This window comes from Eschrichtius robustus, chromosome 1, assembly GCF_028021215.1.
Source record: "Eschrichtius robustus isolate mEscRob2 chromosome 1, mEscRob2.pri, whole genome shotgun sequence".
In the NCBI taxonomy this organism is placed as follows: Eukaryota; Metazoa; Chordata; class Mammalia; order Artiodactyla; family Eschrichtiidae; genus Eschrichtius; species Eschrichtius robustus.
In genome coordinates, this window is record NC_090824.1 from 138724046 (window position 1) to 138740764 (window position 16719).

The 16719-nt window shown below is 43.7% G+C and overlaps 1 protein-coding gene across 2 annotated transcripts in view; it reads right to left on the reverse strand.

Moving 5' to 3' along the window:
* The window catches only part of LOC137760254 (OTU domain-containing protein 7A), a 176492-nt gene that overhangs the window by 24985 nt on the left and 134788 nt on the right, over positions 1 to 16719 (reverse strand). For both annotated transcript variants that reach the window (XM_068537405.1, XM_068537397.1), the window contains exon 7: positions 685 to 812. In XM_068537405.1, coding sequence (XP_068393506.1) covers positions 685 to 812 — 128 coding nt within the window. The remainder of the gene's footprint in view (positions 1 to 684; positions 813 to 16719) is intronic.

Sequence of the window (16719 nt, forward strand, 5' to 3'; positions counted from 1 at the left end):
TCTGGCCGAGGGAGAGGGCGCACGTGACGGGCAGTGCAGTGGGTACTGGCCCTGGGAAGCCCTCCATTCCTTCCTCCTTCTCCCCCAGCCCTGGTCCCATCACAGCCTTGCGGATGACTTTGCGTTTTCTGCCTTTCTTGTTTCTTCTTTAAGACACATGCGAGGGGCAGGAGGGGACTGGAGTGGCTGAGTGGCGAAGTGGCCCTGGGATGAGGCCGGCACTGCTGGAGGGTGTGGGCAGCGGGTGGGGCCTGGAGGCCCTCGGGGTTCATCCTCCCCCCCACTCAGCCACATTTCTTCTGCCGTGGACACACAGGGTGGATGGACAGCCAAGAGTAATCTCTCCTGGGAATTCCCTGGCTGTCCAGTGGTTAGGACTCTGCACTTTCACTGCTGAGGGCCCAGGTTCAATCCCTGGTCGGGGAACTAAGATCCCACAAGCCGTGTGGTGCGGCCAAAAAAAAAAGATAAAAAAGAGTAATCCCTCCTCTACGGGGAGGAGCAAGAAACATGTGGAGTCAAGGAGAAACGAGGAGAAATAATAAGATCTTTGTCCAGGCAGAGTAAGGCTCTGTGTCCTTCTGGAGGCTCAGCCATTACGTTGGACTGTCTCTTCCTTACTGGGGATGTTACGCTTTCTGGGTGATGAATAAAATACATCTGTTTCATTATGTGTAAACTTACCTTCCCCGCCTGAGTCCCTCAGCATTGTGTCTGCTACAACGACGATGGGCCTCCTTAATATGTGGGCAAGGACGAAAACGTGGAACTCCTCCAGACTCTCGTACACGGGGTCCTCGGCGTTGTCCACGCTGGAGACACAGCAAAGCAAGCCCGTCACTGGACCGAGTCGGGACAGGGAGTGGAGGACAATACACCTCCCTGTGCCCCTTCCCTGCGTGGACCCTGGCCGTCGCGGCCATCTGAGGCCACGGCCCCCCTCCACACCACTCGATGTTGGCAAGCACACTGAACCCAGCTCTCCACCTCGACCCTGGGTTGGGTGGTCTCAGGAGAGAAGCCGAGGCAGAGAACCTGGCAACGTGGGCAGCCAGCTCCCATTAAGATGCAGTCTCCCTGGTGGCAGAGGCGCCCAGAGTGTGTGACAACATGGGGGGCTGGTTCTCTGGGCGGGTTGACGAGGATGCAGTTGGGGCAAGAGGGATGGAAGCTCCCCCTTGCATTCATGCTCACATCCAGCAACTTAGGCTGAAGCTTCACCCTCAGGGGTCAGGTATGCCTGGGCACGTCTGATGGGCCAGTGGGTCCACTGCTACCAAGATCTGTGGGCCTTCTAGGGGATACCCCGAATGAAGATGGTGGTAAGAAGGCTGCCTTGAGTGGTAGTGGAGGGAGTGACAGAATGCCCAACCCAGGCCACTCGGACCCTCCCCAGCCATCCCCTGGCTCTTCTCCGAGGCTCAGGGAAAGAGTGGGCTCCAAAACCTGCATCACTCATGACTCTAGGACATGGGCAGAGAACTGTAGCCTTGATGTCTCTCAACAACCAGGCCAATCAAAAGGGAAGAAACATGGAGAGGGGAAAGCCAGTGCCCCGAGGTTGATGGGGCCTCTTGGGCACTCGAATGGGGCGGGGCACCCAGAATTAACCGAGGGCGGTCTCTGAGCAGGTGGGGCAGAGTTAGCAAGTGTGGCCCTGCTTGAGAATTCTGGGGTGGGTTGGCCTGGGGAAAGGGTTCTATGTACATAGCCTGCAGCCAACTGCTTGCGTGGCTTCTAAAACAAAGGCTCTGAATCCTTGGGGATGCCTCATCATCACCTGGGGAGTTTTGTTGTTATTGTACCAACAGTTTTTTCTTGTTCTTTTTTTGGTGACTCAATATACCTTATTTTAATACTTAAAAAAAAATTGGCAGCACCTAAAAGCTCACAAAAAATTTGCAGAGTATAAATAACTTTTTTTCCTTCTGAACCATTTGAAAGTAAATTGCCAGCCTGAAATCCCATCACCCTGGCAGAACTTCGTGTGCATTTCCTGTGAGTGGGGTTACGTTCCTGCAGATATATTCTCCTACATAACCATCAGAACTGGGAATTCGTCTAATCACGAATGCAACAATGCATCTGTCACCGTGAAAGACCCCAGTCACCATGTGCCATCTGCCCCAGTTCTGGATGGTGTACTGCATTCAGCTGTGGTGTCTCTTTAGCCATCCTCAGTCTGGAACATTCCTCAGGGTACTTGACGTTCAAGACCTAGGTCGTTTTGAAGACCACAGGCCCAGTATTGTGTAGAATGTCCATGGTCTGGGTGTGTGTTTCCTCACAATCAGAGCTGATTGGGTTACACTGCATCCTTCTCGTGGCATCCAGTTGGGTGGATCTCTCTCGTGGCCATCGGCCAGGCTCCCCCTTGCAGAGCTGCTCACTTCCTCTCCATAATTAATAAGCATTTTATGGGGAGGAACTCGGAATCTACAGACATATTCCACTCCTCACCAAGCCTTGATACATTTATTGATATCCCTCTGGATTCCAGGCTTCTATTTGATTCACTGGGTTATAATCCATCCATGTGATTATTCTGATGCTCAGATACCCGCCCTGGTCAGTGGGGCTTGTTCAAATGGGATCTGTGTCTGTGTGACAGCCCCCGTCATTTTTTAGAGCACATCCCATCCTTGCTTTCCAGCACAAGAAGATGGTCCAGGCTGTGAACTAAAAACGCCGCCTGCCATTTCAGTAAACAAAGGCTGTTGCAGCCATCAGCCACTACAGGTGCCCCAACGGTGAGCCCTGAGGGAACTCAGGATGGAAGCAGGATGGCCCCCCCTCCCCCATCTAGCAGTCAGCTGTGGCAGCCACCCCCGATGGTGCACACTGAGGGGACTCAGGATGAGAAAACACAGGATAGTGGCCCCAGAGAGCTGAGGCACATATTGACAGGAATGATTTCAGTGAGCCCAGACTCTTGCATCTTCCCATACACAGAAAATCACTAAATTCCTTAACTTGAGATGTCTGGTTTTCTTTAATTAACAGCAATCTTTTGATGTTCTGACCACCTGGTCTTTGTTACAAAAATGCCTATGTATCCTGGTTCCCCTCCTTACCTCTTTGGAGCAGTCCCTCAGAGCTACCTGACAGTCTGTGTCCCAGGCTCAAGTCCTCAGTTCTGTCCATCGAATAAAACATAACTCTCAACTTTTAGGTTGTGCTTTTTTTTTTCTCAGTCAACAAGATTTATCTTGTATCTCTTCTGCTTCAGCCCTGGATTCAGCCATTTCTCCTGTTTTTTTGTTTTTTGTTTTTTAAGATAGTGGATAATGGTGTTTAGAAGCCAAAATATGATTATTGCTGATGTCATTGCTCCTAGACTCAGTAAATAGAGCTGGGGAACGCGTGTGTGCATGCATGTGTACACACCCACACGTGTACACAGACATTTTCATCTGTCATCTGTCTATCTATCTATCCATCCACCTATTATCTATCTATCTATCTACCTATCATCTATCTATCTGAAACTTTGAGTCCCCTGATACTCCCAATTCCAATCTAACACCCCAGAGTTCATTCTACTTGTAACTCTTTTCTCCAAAAGTGAGAAACTTGGTTTCTACCAATCTTCAGCTATTTCCTTATTTGATCCTGGTATGTAAACAACCCCCAACCAGTGCTGCTGCCCTTCCCCTGAGTTGCCCTCTTCACTCTGTCTGGCTCTGACACCCTGGCCTTGGTCTCTGTGTCCTGCCACCCCCCACTCTGCCCACTGCAGGTGCCCACCTTGCTTTGATGAACCTATGGGTTTAGGACTGAATATTTTAGGGAGGGAAGGGAAGTGGAAGTGCAGCGTGTTAAATACATGCACACATGCCGAGTCTAACACAATGCTCTCGGGTGTGCATTTCCAAACATCCTGGGTAGTTATCCGTCCAGCCACAGCTCAGAGGGTATGTGAGGTCAAGGGCTCTGAGAGGGTGCTCGCTCACCCCTGTCACACAGTGAGTGCTCACAGGCAGGTGTACGGCTGAACGAGACAAGCAGCAGCACGGAGAAGACAGAACACAGACTTACAGCCTGCGTACTCAAGAGAAAAATACCCGACCAGCTACGCAGATGGGGCCCACAACAACCACGGTGCAACGGCTGACTAAGTATTAGGCACCACTGTAGTGGCGTGGCTTTCTGCTCATACAAAACTCAAAGCAGGGCCATTATATTTCAAACTGAAAAACCAGCACATATTTATTGAGTACTTGCTACAAGCTGGCACCATGAAAGGCACTGCAGAGGCCCCCAGGTAACATCTGTCCATCCAGCCATCTTTTATCCCTCCATCCACTCATCCACCCACCATCCATCTCTTCACCTGTCCATCCATCCATCCAATCATCCATTTGTCTATCTATTCACCCATCCATCCATCCATCTACCCATATATCCATCCATCCAATCATCCATTTGTCCATCAATTCACCTATCTACCCGTCTACCCATCCATTTGTCCATCCATCCATCCATCCATCCATCCATCCACCCATCCACCTGCCCACCTGTCTGTCTGTCCATCCATCCCAGATCTGTGCTAGGGCTGGAGCATGCAGTTTCACCACATACATCTGGAGGCCTCATGGCCAGACATGGGCAGCAGTGATGGGGGTATAGGCCCAACTGGGAGGGGGTTATGGAGATGAGCCTGGAGCAGAGTGACCTTTCTTCACTCCTGTTTTGGTGTTGAACATGAGAGTCAAAAGTCAACTGTGATTCTGCTCAGTGGCCCAGGAGGTTGCAGAGAGGGTCCCAGCTCTACCCTGGGTGTAGCTGGAGAATCCCAATGTCCTTCCCTACTTGCTCCAGCTCCTTGCTCGCAGGGTGCAGGGAGCAAATTTGAACTGGGGGTGGGTCCTGGTTCTGTGCTCTCCCTTCAAAACCATGGGCATGCCCTTGTGCTTCAAGAGCCTCAGTGACTATTCCTGTTCATTGAACGCAGGCTGGAACATTGGCTCGACAACTCCTCAGGCTCCTCTGAGGGGCAAATGGGCTCATGACTGGGACGACACTTAGGAAAGTGACCTGCGCGTGTGAGTTACTGTGACGGAGCCCGTTGGTAGAAATCAGCTCCAGCAAAACCAGTCCTGAATATTAACGTCCACTTCTCATCCCAAGGCTTCACATCACTTCCTGTGAGTTTACTGAGCGAATGCTAGATGCGGGATTGTAAATAGGATCTCGCCCCTGGGAAAAAACACTTAAAATCCCTAAAATACTTAGTAATTGGTGTTGACTGTTAAGAAGACTAACACGCAATATAACTGCTTCATCCTCACATCTGGGCGTGTCTGAGAGCTTCCTCGCATGCTCTAGGCCACAACACACCTGTTCCCTCTTCTTCAGTGTGTACCTGAGGAGGGGGAATCAGGAGCATAGGGATACCCCACCCACCCAGTGAAAACCCCCTGAGGAAGACAAGGGGTGACCTGGACAGAGGCTGGGCCAGGCCCCCCTCCTGGTGGGACCAAGAAGCAAGAGTGGGGGAGTGAGGTCCAGATGGCATGGAAGTCAGTGGCAGGAATGAAAAGGCACAGCGCAGATTTGGGGGTGTCCTGGCTCAAACGGCAGCCACAGCCTTAGAGGCCACCCCAGCAAGAGCCAATGTCATAGACAAGGAAGCCGGTCTGGGCAGCCGGTGGGGTCTTGCCCAAGGGCAGTCACCCGGCCACACAGAGGCGCAGCTTGGGTGCAGGCCCCCCAGGACACTTCCCCTGTCCCCGTCCCCAAGGTGAGGTGACCACACCTCCTGTTTTGCTTAGGAAAGTCCTGCTTTATGGGTCGCCAATGGCCAGTGGCCGCTCTCCCTCCTCCAAATGTACCAATTTGCATGATAAATTGTATAGTCATTATCCATGGTGATTATCTATGGTGACATAGTTATCAGTTTCTGGTGTACCCTCCCATCCAAACGTATAAGCATACATGGATGGACCTAGAGATTAAGTCCTAAGTGAAGTAAGTCAGAGAAAGATAAATATCATATGATATCACTTATGTGTGGAATCTAAAAAAATGATACAAATGAACTTATTTACAAAACAGAAACAGACCCACAGACATAGAAAACAAACTTATGGTTACCAAAGGGGGAAGGGGGAAGAGATAAATTAGGAGTTTGGAATTAGCATATCTACACTACTATACATAAAATCAGTAAACAATAAGGACCTACTGTATAGCACAGGGAGCTATACTCAATATCTTGTAATAACCTATAATGGAAAAGAATCTGAAAAAGAATATATATATATGTACAACTGAATCACTTTGCTGTACACCTGAAACTAACACAACATTGTAAATCAACTATATTTCAATAAAAATTTAAAAAATATAAGCATATATGTGTTTGTGTGTGTGTGCATACGCGCACATATATAGGAATATGAATGTACGTGCATATTTAGATTCTATACACATACCCTCCCCCTACCTCTAGGTGAAAGGCAGGGCACTACACGGGCTATTCTGACCCTTGATTTTCCTCTTAACAGTACATCCCAGAGAGGCCTCCGTCATAGTATGTGGGTCTCCTCCCCTCGCACAGCTGCACGCCACTCACTATGCGTATGTCAATGAAAAAATGTTGCCTGCTGTATCCATAAACAGAGGATGCTGCAGCCTTCAAGCTATCACATTACAGCTGACTGGATGGTGAGCCCTGAGGGAACTCAGGATGGAAGAGGACGCCCACCATCAAACCATCAGTCACTGCAGTCACCCCCAGTGGTGCACCCTGAGGAGACTGAGGATGAGAAAGCCCAGGATACTGGCCCCAGAGAGCTGAGGTGCATATCAAAGAAATGATTTCAGTGAGTCCAGACTCTTGCATCTTCCCATACATAGAAAAGCACTAAACTCCTTAACTTGAGATGTCTGGTTTTCTTTAGTTAACAGTAATCTTTTGATGTTCTGACTATTTGGTCTTGTTGCAACAACTCCCATATGGTTCCTCCCTTACCTCTTCAGAACAGTCCCTTAGAGTAATCTGAGAGGCTGCCTCCCGGGCCTAAGTCCTCAGTTTTGTCTGCCAAACAAAACATAATTCTCAACTTTAAGGTTGTGCATTTTTTTCAGTCGACACATGTGTCACTGGCAGCATTTCTGCCAGTGGTGGGACCTGACCCCTTCTCCCAGGCAGGGTTTGGAGCCATGACGACATCTTTGATGGGCTGGCACATAGGTGCAGAGTGGGGCTGGAGAGTCAGCCTGAGGGGCTCACAGGGGCTGAGGCCAGCCGGTGCCCTGCTGTGGGTCTTTGTATCCAGTCAGGAACTGTGTCTGCCCAGACGGGCAGCTTTGCAAAAAGATTTCCTAAGGCACAGTGTAGGCTGCCGGGGCCTTGCTAAACGCTATGGCCTGGGGATCCAGGACGGAAGGATGGTGGCACCCCTGGCACTTTGAGGGGACCAAGAGGGTCTCAGGCTCTGACAGGAGCTTCTCAACAGTGGCCAGGGTAGCCTGGGGGTGAGGACTCATTTCACTGCCTAAAATGAATAAGCTGGGGTCATTTGTGTGACAAATGTTTATTGAGTATCTGCTCTGGGTATAGCACTGTTGCTAGGGGTGTGTGTGTGTGTGTGTGTGTGTGTTCATGTGTGCACACGTATGCAGGTCTAAGCAGTAGAGACAATTAACATATGATCAAACAAATAACTATCAGGTGTTAATAAGCACAGTGGTAAAAAGGGGCTGCTTTAAACAGGAAGGTCAGGGAAGGCTCCCGACAGATGAAGAGCTGACTTCAATCATATTTTCAATTAACAATGTCTTTAAAAATTTGACCTGGATTCCACATTTGCAAATGTGAGAACTCGTTAGGTGAACAAACATTCTTCCTGCTTGGTTCACTGGTAAAAGTCACAGCACCTTGAGGAATATTTGTAAGAAAGCCTCCTTTTCCACAGGGGCCAAGCCCTGACCCTGCGGGGTGGGCATCTCCCAGCAGTGGCATGCCACTCACCTTTCCTTAAAAGACTGACTTAAGTTCATATCTCTGAGACTGTACATCAGGTAATCATTTAGGATTCTAGTTATTTCTGAAAAAGTCCAATAAAAAAGAAAGGCAGCAAACATATTATGAAACTATGTAGACACAGCAATGAAATTATGTAAAGTCAGTTACAACATGAGCAGCACACAAGAGAAATAGGGGCCTGGGGTGTCAGTCACTCTGTGGGGGCTGCCCAAGAGTCCTTGAAACGGCCCTCCTCTCTCAGCCTCTTTTTCTCTTTGTTCAAACAGCCTCTCAGCCTCCATAACCTGTCTCATCCAATGGTGAGCAAGTAAGCTTTTCTTTTATAAAAGGTTAAAGAACAAAATTGATTATTTTCATCACAAATCTCAGGATAAGTTCTTGATTCTTGCTTTTCATGCCTGTTTTGCACTTGATAAGAGCATGGGTTTATGTTTATGGTCAGTTCCAAGTTCAGATCCTGGCTCTGTCTCTTATGGGCTGTGGGATGCTGGGAACTGACTTAATTTTCTGAAACTCAGGTTTCTGTCATTGGCGATGATAAGGACAGCTTTGCAGTCCTGCTTGACGCAGAACATAACATAACACATGTGCTCAGTAGACGACACGGCTCTAATTCCTGCCTGATGATGCTATTCTTCCCCATCTCTAGGGAATCCTTATCCTCTAAGAAGGCCAGCCTTCCCTGCACCAGCTCCCAGTCAAAGGCTGTGTGGGAAAATGGTGTGAGCACTCATCCCACAAGGGCTGGCCTTTGCTCCCCGCCTGCTAATGGCTCAGGTCTGGGCACTGGCGTCATGGGCTCCAGGCAGGAATGCCTCCCCTGGGGGTGTGTGGAGGCACAAGTGCTTAGCTCCGTGCCTGCTGCTCCTGGATCTGGCTCTGTAGGTACACACAGCCCCAAGTGGCCAGCACTGAGCTAGGGTTTGGAAAAGAATCAAAAAGAAGCATTGGGTTGGCTGCACCAACAGGATACTGCAGTCTGAAGGGGAGACAATATAAAACATACACAAGCCCTGCATGAGCTATGTGCACAGTGGTGCATTCTGGCTGGAGGACAGAAAAGGGAGTCCCAAGGAACCAAAAAGTACCTGGGGGGCTTCCCTGGTGGCGCAGTGGTTGAGAATCTGCCTGCCAATGCAGGGGACACGGTTTTGAGCCCTGGTCTGGGAAGATCGCACATGCCGCGGAGCAACTGGGCCCGTGAGCCACAATTACTGAGCCTGTGCGTCTGGAGCCTGTGCTCCACAACAAGAGAGGCCGCGATAGTGAGAGGCCCGCTCACCACGATGAAGAGTGGCCCCCGCTTGCCGCAACTGGAGAAAGCCCTTGCACAGAAACGAAGACCCAACACAGCCACAAAAATAAATTAAAAAAAAAAAAGTACCTGGAAGATTATAAAAAGAGGGCTTCAGAAAACAATCCCATGAGGTTGTTTATGAACTCCTGGACTCCCCTCTCCCCAACTCTGAGCTGTGCATGCATGGATCTGTCCTAATCAGTACACCAAAGGCTCTGACGACTTACTGAAGAGACCCCTGCCCAGGTCACAGACTGCATAATGTGAAGCTTAGCCAAATAGGACAGCAAAGGCTTTGAAAACCACAGCCCAGAGAAGGCAGGTTGAAATTTACAGTATGAACCTACCTGATAAAATTAAAAAGTCAACATTTTTCATAGATTATAAACAAGACTCAGAGTCTCATAAGATCCAAAATGTCCAGGAAGCAATCCAAATGTACTCTACATATGAAGAACCACAAAAATCTCAATGCCCAAGGAAGAGAACAATCAAAAGACACCAACTCTGAGTTGGGAGATATCGGAATTATCTGACAAAGATTTTAAAGAAGTCATTATGAAAATGCTCCAATAAGTGATGGAAATTTTAGAACCTAAATATATGACAATTGGAAGAAAAAATTCACTGAATGGACTCAATAGCAGATTGGAGATGAGAAAGAAAAAGGGTCAGTAAATCCGAAGATGGATCACAGATGACCCAATCTGAAGAAGAGGGAGAAGAAAAGATTGACAAAATGAGGATTTCAGTGACTTGTCAGACAATTCCAAAGGTGTAATACTCATGTCATCAGGGTCCCAGAAGGAGAAAGAGTACAGTGCTCCTAAAAAGAAAAAAAAAATTTAAATAAATAATGACTGAAAGCTTCCTAAACTGTGCAAAGATACAAACCTATCGATTTAAGAAGCTCAGAGAACTCAAGAGGATAAATCTAAAGAAACCCATGGCCAGACACAACAAAATCAAACTGCTGAAACCTAAGGACAGAGGAAAAATGTTGAAAGCAGCCAGATAAAAGTGACACTCTCAACAGGGGAACAATAATTCGAATGACAGTAGATTTCTCATCAGGAACCACTGGAAGCCAGAAGAAGGGGAAACAAGATTTTTAAAGAATGTTAAACTAGAATTCTATATCCAGTAAAAATATCCTTCAGGTATAAAGGTGAAATAAACATATTCTCAGATGAAGAAGAGGGGATTCATAACCACCAAATCTCCCTAAAAAAACTAAAGGAAAATGTTCAGATTGAAAGAAAATGATACCAGAAGAAATGTTGGAATATCAGAAATGAAGGAAGCACAGCAGAAACAGTCATGATCTGCATATATATTAACAGACTATCCTTTTCCTCTTGAGTTCTTTAATATATATTTGAAGACTCACATTAAAATTACTATATTGGCTGGTGGGGTATTTAAAGTATGTAGATGCAATACATAAGAAAATTATAACATAAAGGAGAAGATAAGGGACCCATATTGTGGCAAGGATTTTGAATTTCACTTGAATTCCAAAAGGGATTGCTTAAAGTATGTATATTGTAATTACTAGAGCCACCGCTTAAAAATTATATGAAGAGATGTTAAAATCACAAAAGTTAAATTAAAATAGAATCTTAAAAAATTCAAATAACTGAAACAAGGAAAGGGGAACATAGGAACAAAAAAACACAAAGGGAAAAAGAGAACAAATAATAAAATGAAAAACCTAAATTCAAGCATGTCAGTCATTACATTAAATACAGATTGTTTAAATGCAGCAGTTAAAAGATAGAAATTGTTAGAGTCAATAAAAACTATTTGCTGTGTTGAAGAAACTCACTTCAAATATAATGATATAGGTAGGTTAAAGGTAAAAGGATGGAAAATTACAGATCATGAAAATTTTAATCAAGAGAAAACTAGAGAAACTTTATCAATATCAGGCAAAGTAGACTTCAAAGCAAAGAAAATTGCCCCAGATAAAGAGAAATACTACATAATGATAAAAGGAGAAAATTCAGTAAGAAGATAGAATAGTCCTAAATGAACATAGATTTAAAAATAAGACTTCAAAATACTTAGAAGAAAAAACTGACAAAACTGAAAGGAGAAACAGAAACAGCCACAAGTATAATTGTAGGGCTGCAAACTTCTCTCTTGGTAACTGAAAGAACAAGTAGACAGAAAATCAGCAAGGGTATAGAAAATTTGAACAAAACCATCAGTCGATTGGATCTAACTGACATCAACAGAATACTCCAACTAACAAGTACAGAATACACATCTTTTTAACATGCACGTGGAATATTCACAAAGATAGACAATATGCTTACTCTCTAACAAAACTGAACACATTTTAAATAATTTAAATCATACCAATTATAGACCATAATGCAATTAAACTAGAATTAGTAAAGAAAGACAACAAAAACATATTACACAATACACTTTTAAATAATTCAGTGGTAAAAGAGAAAGTCTCAAGGGAAATTAGAAAATATTTTAAACAGAATGAAAATAAAAATGTAACGTATCAAAATTTGTTGTATGCAGCTAAGCAGTTCTTAGAGGGAAATTTATAGCCCCCAAATGCATATATTACAAAAAAGAAAGATCTCAAGTCAATAATATAAGCTTTCACCTGAACAAAGTAGAAAAATCAGTGCAAAATAAACCCAAAGTAAGCAGAAGGAGGGAAACTCTAAAGGTAAGAGCAGAAACCAATTAAATTAAAATCTCAAAATCAATAGGGATAATCAATTGAGCCAAAACTGGTTCTTTTAAAAGAACTTTAATAAAATTGATAGAACTTAAGCAAGGCTGACCAAAAAAAAAAGAGAAAGACACTAATTGCTGAGTCTGAAAAGAAAGGGAATATCACTAAATTACCCCCAAGATATTTAAAAGTTAAAAAAGGGAAAATTACAAACAATATTATGCACATAAATTCAACAACTTAGATGAAATGGAACAATTTCTCAAAAACAACAAGCTACCCAAACCTACTTATTTCTGTTTTCTGTAACTATTAAAGAAATTGAATTTATAGTTAATAAACTTCTGAAAAGGAAATATTTGGTTGCAGATGATTTCATAGGTTCAGTGAAGTCTACCAAACATTTAAAGAATAAATATTACCAGTTCTATACAATCTCTTCTAGAAAATAGAAGAGGAGGTAATAGTTCCCAACTTGTTTTATGAGACTGGCATTACTCTGATACCAAAACTAGACAAAGACAGTAGTACATAAAAAGAAAACTACATTCCAATAACCTCCATGGCCACAGATACAAAAATCCTCAACATAATATTGCCAAATTGAATGAACAAAATAAAAAAGTTCAGTACACCAAGAGAAAGTGGAATTAATCCCTGGAATGCAAGGATTCCCTGCAATGGAATCCCTGGTTCAATATTCAAATATCATTCAATGTAACCCACCACATTAATGGTCTAAAGACAAAAAAAATCCACATGATCATATTAATTGATGTAGAAATGTATTTGATAAAATTCAACTTTCATTAATGACAGAAACTCTTGACAAAAGGAATAGAAAGAAACTTCCTCAACCTGATAAAAGATACCTACTAAAAACCTAAAACAAACATCATATTGATGAAAGATTTCTGACTAAGACTGGTAACCAGGGAAGGGTGTCCTCTCTCACCATGTCCACTCAACTTCATACTAGAAATCTTAGTTAGTGCAATAAGTCAAGAAAAAGAAATAAAAGGCACAGAGATTGGAAAGGAAGAAATAAAACTATCCCTACTCATAGATGATATGAATGTCTATGTGGAAAATCCCAAGGAATCTACAAAACACCTCTTAGAGCTGATAAATGAGTTTTGTAACATCACAGAATACAAAGTCAAAACAAACATCAAATCACATTTCTATAACTAGCAATGAATAATTGCAGACCCAAATGAAAACACATACACATGTGCATGTACACACACACACACACACACACCAATTTACAATAGCTCCAAATGAAATATTCAGGTATAAATCTAATAAAACATGTATGGAACTTGTATGCTGAAAATTATAAAATGCTAATGAAACAAATCAAAGAAGATCTAAATAAATGAAGAGACATATAGTGTCTCCCTAATACATGGAAAAAGATGTGTAAGTAGACTCAACATTTTAAAGATTTCAATCCTCCCCAAATTCATGTATAGATTTAATGCAATACCAATAAAAATCCTAGCAGGATAGTTTTCAGATATCGATAAGGTGATCCTATAAATCTGTATGGGAAAGCAAGAAAAAAAAAAGACCAGAAATATTGAAAAAAGAGAATAAAGTTGGAGGAATGATGCTATCCAATTTTAAGACTTATTATAAAGTGACAGTATTCAAGAGGGTGATATTGTCAAAAGCACTGACACATATTTCAATGGAACATAATAGAGAAACTCCCCTCAAAACCCATATAAATATTGCCTATTGGTTTTTGAAAAAGGTAAAAGCAATTCAGTGATGAAAGAATAGTCTTTTCAAGAAATGATATTGGAAAGTCGGACATTCATGTGTAAGTAAATGAAACCCTGATCTGTTCTCCATCACTATAGTTTTGCCTTTTGGATAATGTCATATAAATGACATCATACATACAATATATAACTTTTTGAGACTTTATCCTTTCATGCAAGTTGTTGCATGTATCAATAGTTTGTTTTTAATTCATGAATAGTATTCCATAATATTGATGTACTCCAATTTGTTTATCGATGGACATTTGAGTTATTTCCAGTTTTTGGCAATTATGAGTAGAACTGCTATAAACATTTTACATAGAACTTTGTGTGAATGTACATTTTCATTTCTTTGGGGCAGATTTTCTCAATCTTGGCACTATTGAAATTTTGGACCATATAATTCTTTGTTTTGGGGGGCTGTTCTGTGCATTTTAGAAGGTTTAGCAACATCCCCGCTTCTGCTCATTCGATTCTAGCAGTATCCAGCCCACCCTCCAGCTGTGACAACCAAAATATCTCTAGACCTTGCCAAATGTCCCATGGGGGCAAAATCATCCCTGGTTGAGAACCACAGCTCTAGGGTAAATACTTAGGAGTAGGACTGCTGGATCATATGGCAAATGTATTTTTAAATTTACAAGAATCTGTCAAACTGTATTCCAGAGTGGCTGTGTCATTTTTACATCACCAACAATGTGATGTAAAATTAGCTTTGCATTCTCACCACCACCTGGTATTGCCAGTATATTTTCTTTTCGACCTTCTTACAGGTATGTAGTGGTTTTAATTTTCATTTCCCTATTGGGGTTTACATTGTATTCTTCAAACTGAGAGGGTCCTGGTTTACTCCCTGCCTCCCAGGAGTATAGTGGTTGCTGGATATTGCTTGGTAATTTAAAATAATTCCTCTCATTAATTCATTATGGAACTAATGCTTACAAAGGTTTTCAATATTTGGCAAGGAGGAAAGGGAGACTCAGGGAGGCTAAGTTGGAAAATGCCTTTCTGTACATTCACAGAGAAAGACAACTGATGGTAAAGGTTTAGTCTGTTGTTAGTGAAGGCTGGGATCTGAAATGATACTCCCTTGAAACACATCCTGGAATTGGACTAGAAAACAAAGAGGCCTTATTCTGTCACTCACAGAAAAGAGCAAGAACCCAATTCTCTATAAACAGAGACAGAGGCTTCTGGGCCAAGGGGTAGGAGGAAAAGCAGAGACCAGGGAACCTGGGAGGCAGAATACCTGAATTTGAACTATGGCTTTTCCACTCAGTAGATTACCCTGGACAAATCATTTTTATCCTGAATCCAAGTTTCCTCATACTTTAAATGAGAGTTACAATCCTTATCTCACAGGGTTACTGTGATGGCAGAATGAGATAGTGTGTGTGCAAATGCACAGCACATAGCAGATAATTAATACATGTTGAGTTAATGAATAAATCTTTTTCAGAGCCTATAAAGACAAAGTAAGAAGTTGAATATATTTAGTCTTTGGATTTCATATAATTGTTTTATTTCAAATTAGCCAACCTGGACTGAGTGCCAGGAAGCTGATAGCTTTCTGTCTGATTTATTTCCTTTGATGACATCATTCATTCCATGAATTTAAAGTTAGAATTTTATACCCAGACAAACTATCCACCAAGGGTGAGACAGAATAAAGACAGATTCAGATATGCAAGGACTCAAAAAAGTCTATCTGCAGTGCACTCTTTCTTGAGAAGCTATAAAGCTTGTCACAGTGTATGCTCTGGGAAACTGCAGGGTTCTGGACTCAGGTCTGGGTCTGCATTCTAGCCCCACCAGTTACAAACTGGAGGTAAGTCAATTAATCTCTCTGAGCATTAGTTTTCCAACGTACAAAGGAGGATGATGCCTAATTTATAAAGTGGGGATAAAGGGTGTAAGGTGGTGACACTTAGGTAGTATGTAAGGCAGGTAGGTGCCCAGGAGAGGTTCATGCCTTCCTCTCTCCAATCCTCACTGTGTCCAGTGCAATCCTATAAGTTATTTTTGTGTTCCATTCCCAGAGGTCCAGGCTCTGGAGGTCAGGCTGCAGAGTATACAGTGCAGTAACCCTGACATATAAGCTCACGGAAAGGATCTGCACTACAGTCAGAGACTCCTGAAAGCTCCTAAAAGCTCCAACGTTTTCAAGACTCAAAGGAATGAATTTCTAAGGGTGGAATATCAGACACTGAGATGAGTGAGTGTGAGGCGAATGTGATAACCACTACACTATGGACAGTGAGATGAACCAGTGGAAAGTCAGGAAGAAGGAACACATTTCAAGTATTTGGGATGGGCCTTTACAACATACCATATAGGCAGCCAGCAGGCCAACTCACAGGCTGAGTGTGACAATGTCTTAATAAACATTATTTTTGCAGTTGTAAAAACTTCTTTCCAAACACTTTCAAACCCATGATTTCACTGCCCCATCCCAACAGCATCAGAGAATGTGGCTGATTGCTTTCATGGCCACAGAGCCTTCTTACTGCTGTGTACTTGTCTATTTGCAATGTGACTTTGCCCCTCCTCTTATTAAGGATGGAGTCTCTTTCTCTGCCCAGAGGCTGGCTCAGCCATGGGACTTGCTTTGGCAAGTGGGACATTAGTAAACACTATGCAAGCGGAGAGTTGAGCCGCACCTCCACAGTGGGGGCTGCCTCCTCCTCCTGCTCTGATCCATATTGTAAGGAGCCTGAGTCTTCTCAAGGATGAAGGCCCATCTGGACAGAGGCCCAGCGAGAGCCAGAGCTGTGAACCAGGCCATCCTGGACTATGCAGCCCCACCCACACCAACTGCCAGATGCTGCAGCCCCAGGAGCAGCTCCAGGCAATTCCAGACCAGACTGCCGACCCCCAGAATACGAGCAAATCCAGTGGGTCTGCTTTAAGCCACCCAGTTCTGGTGTGGTTTACTCCACAACCATCAAAA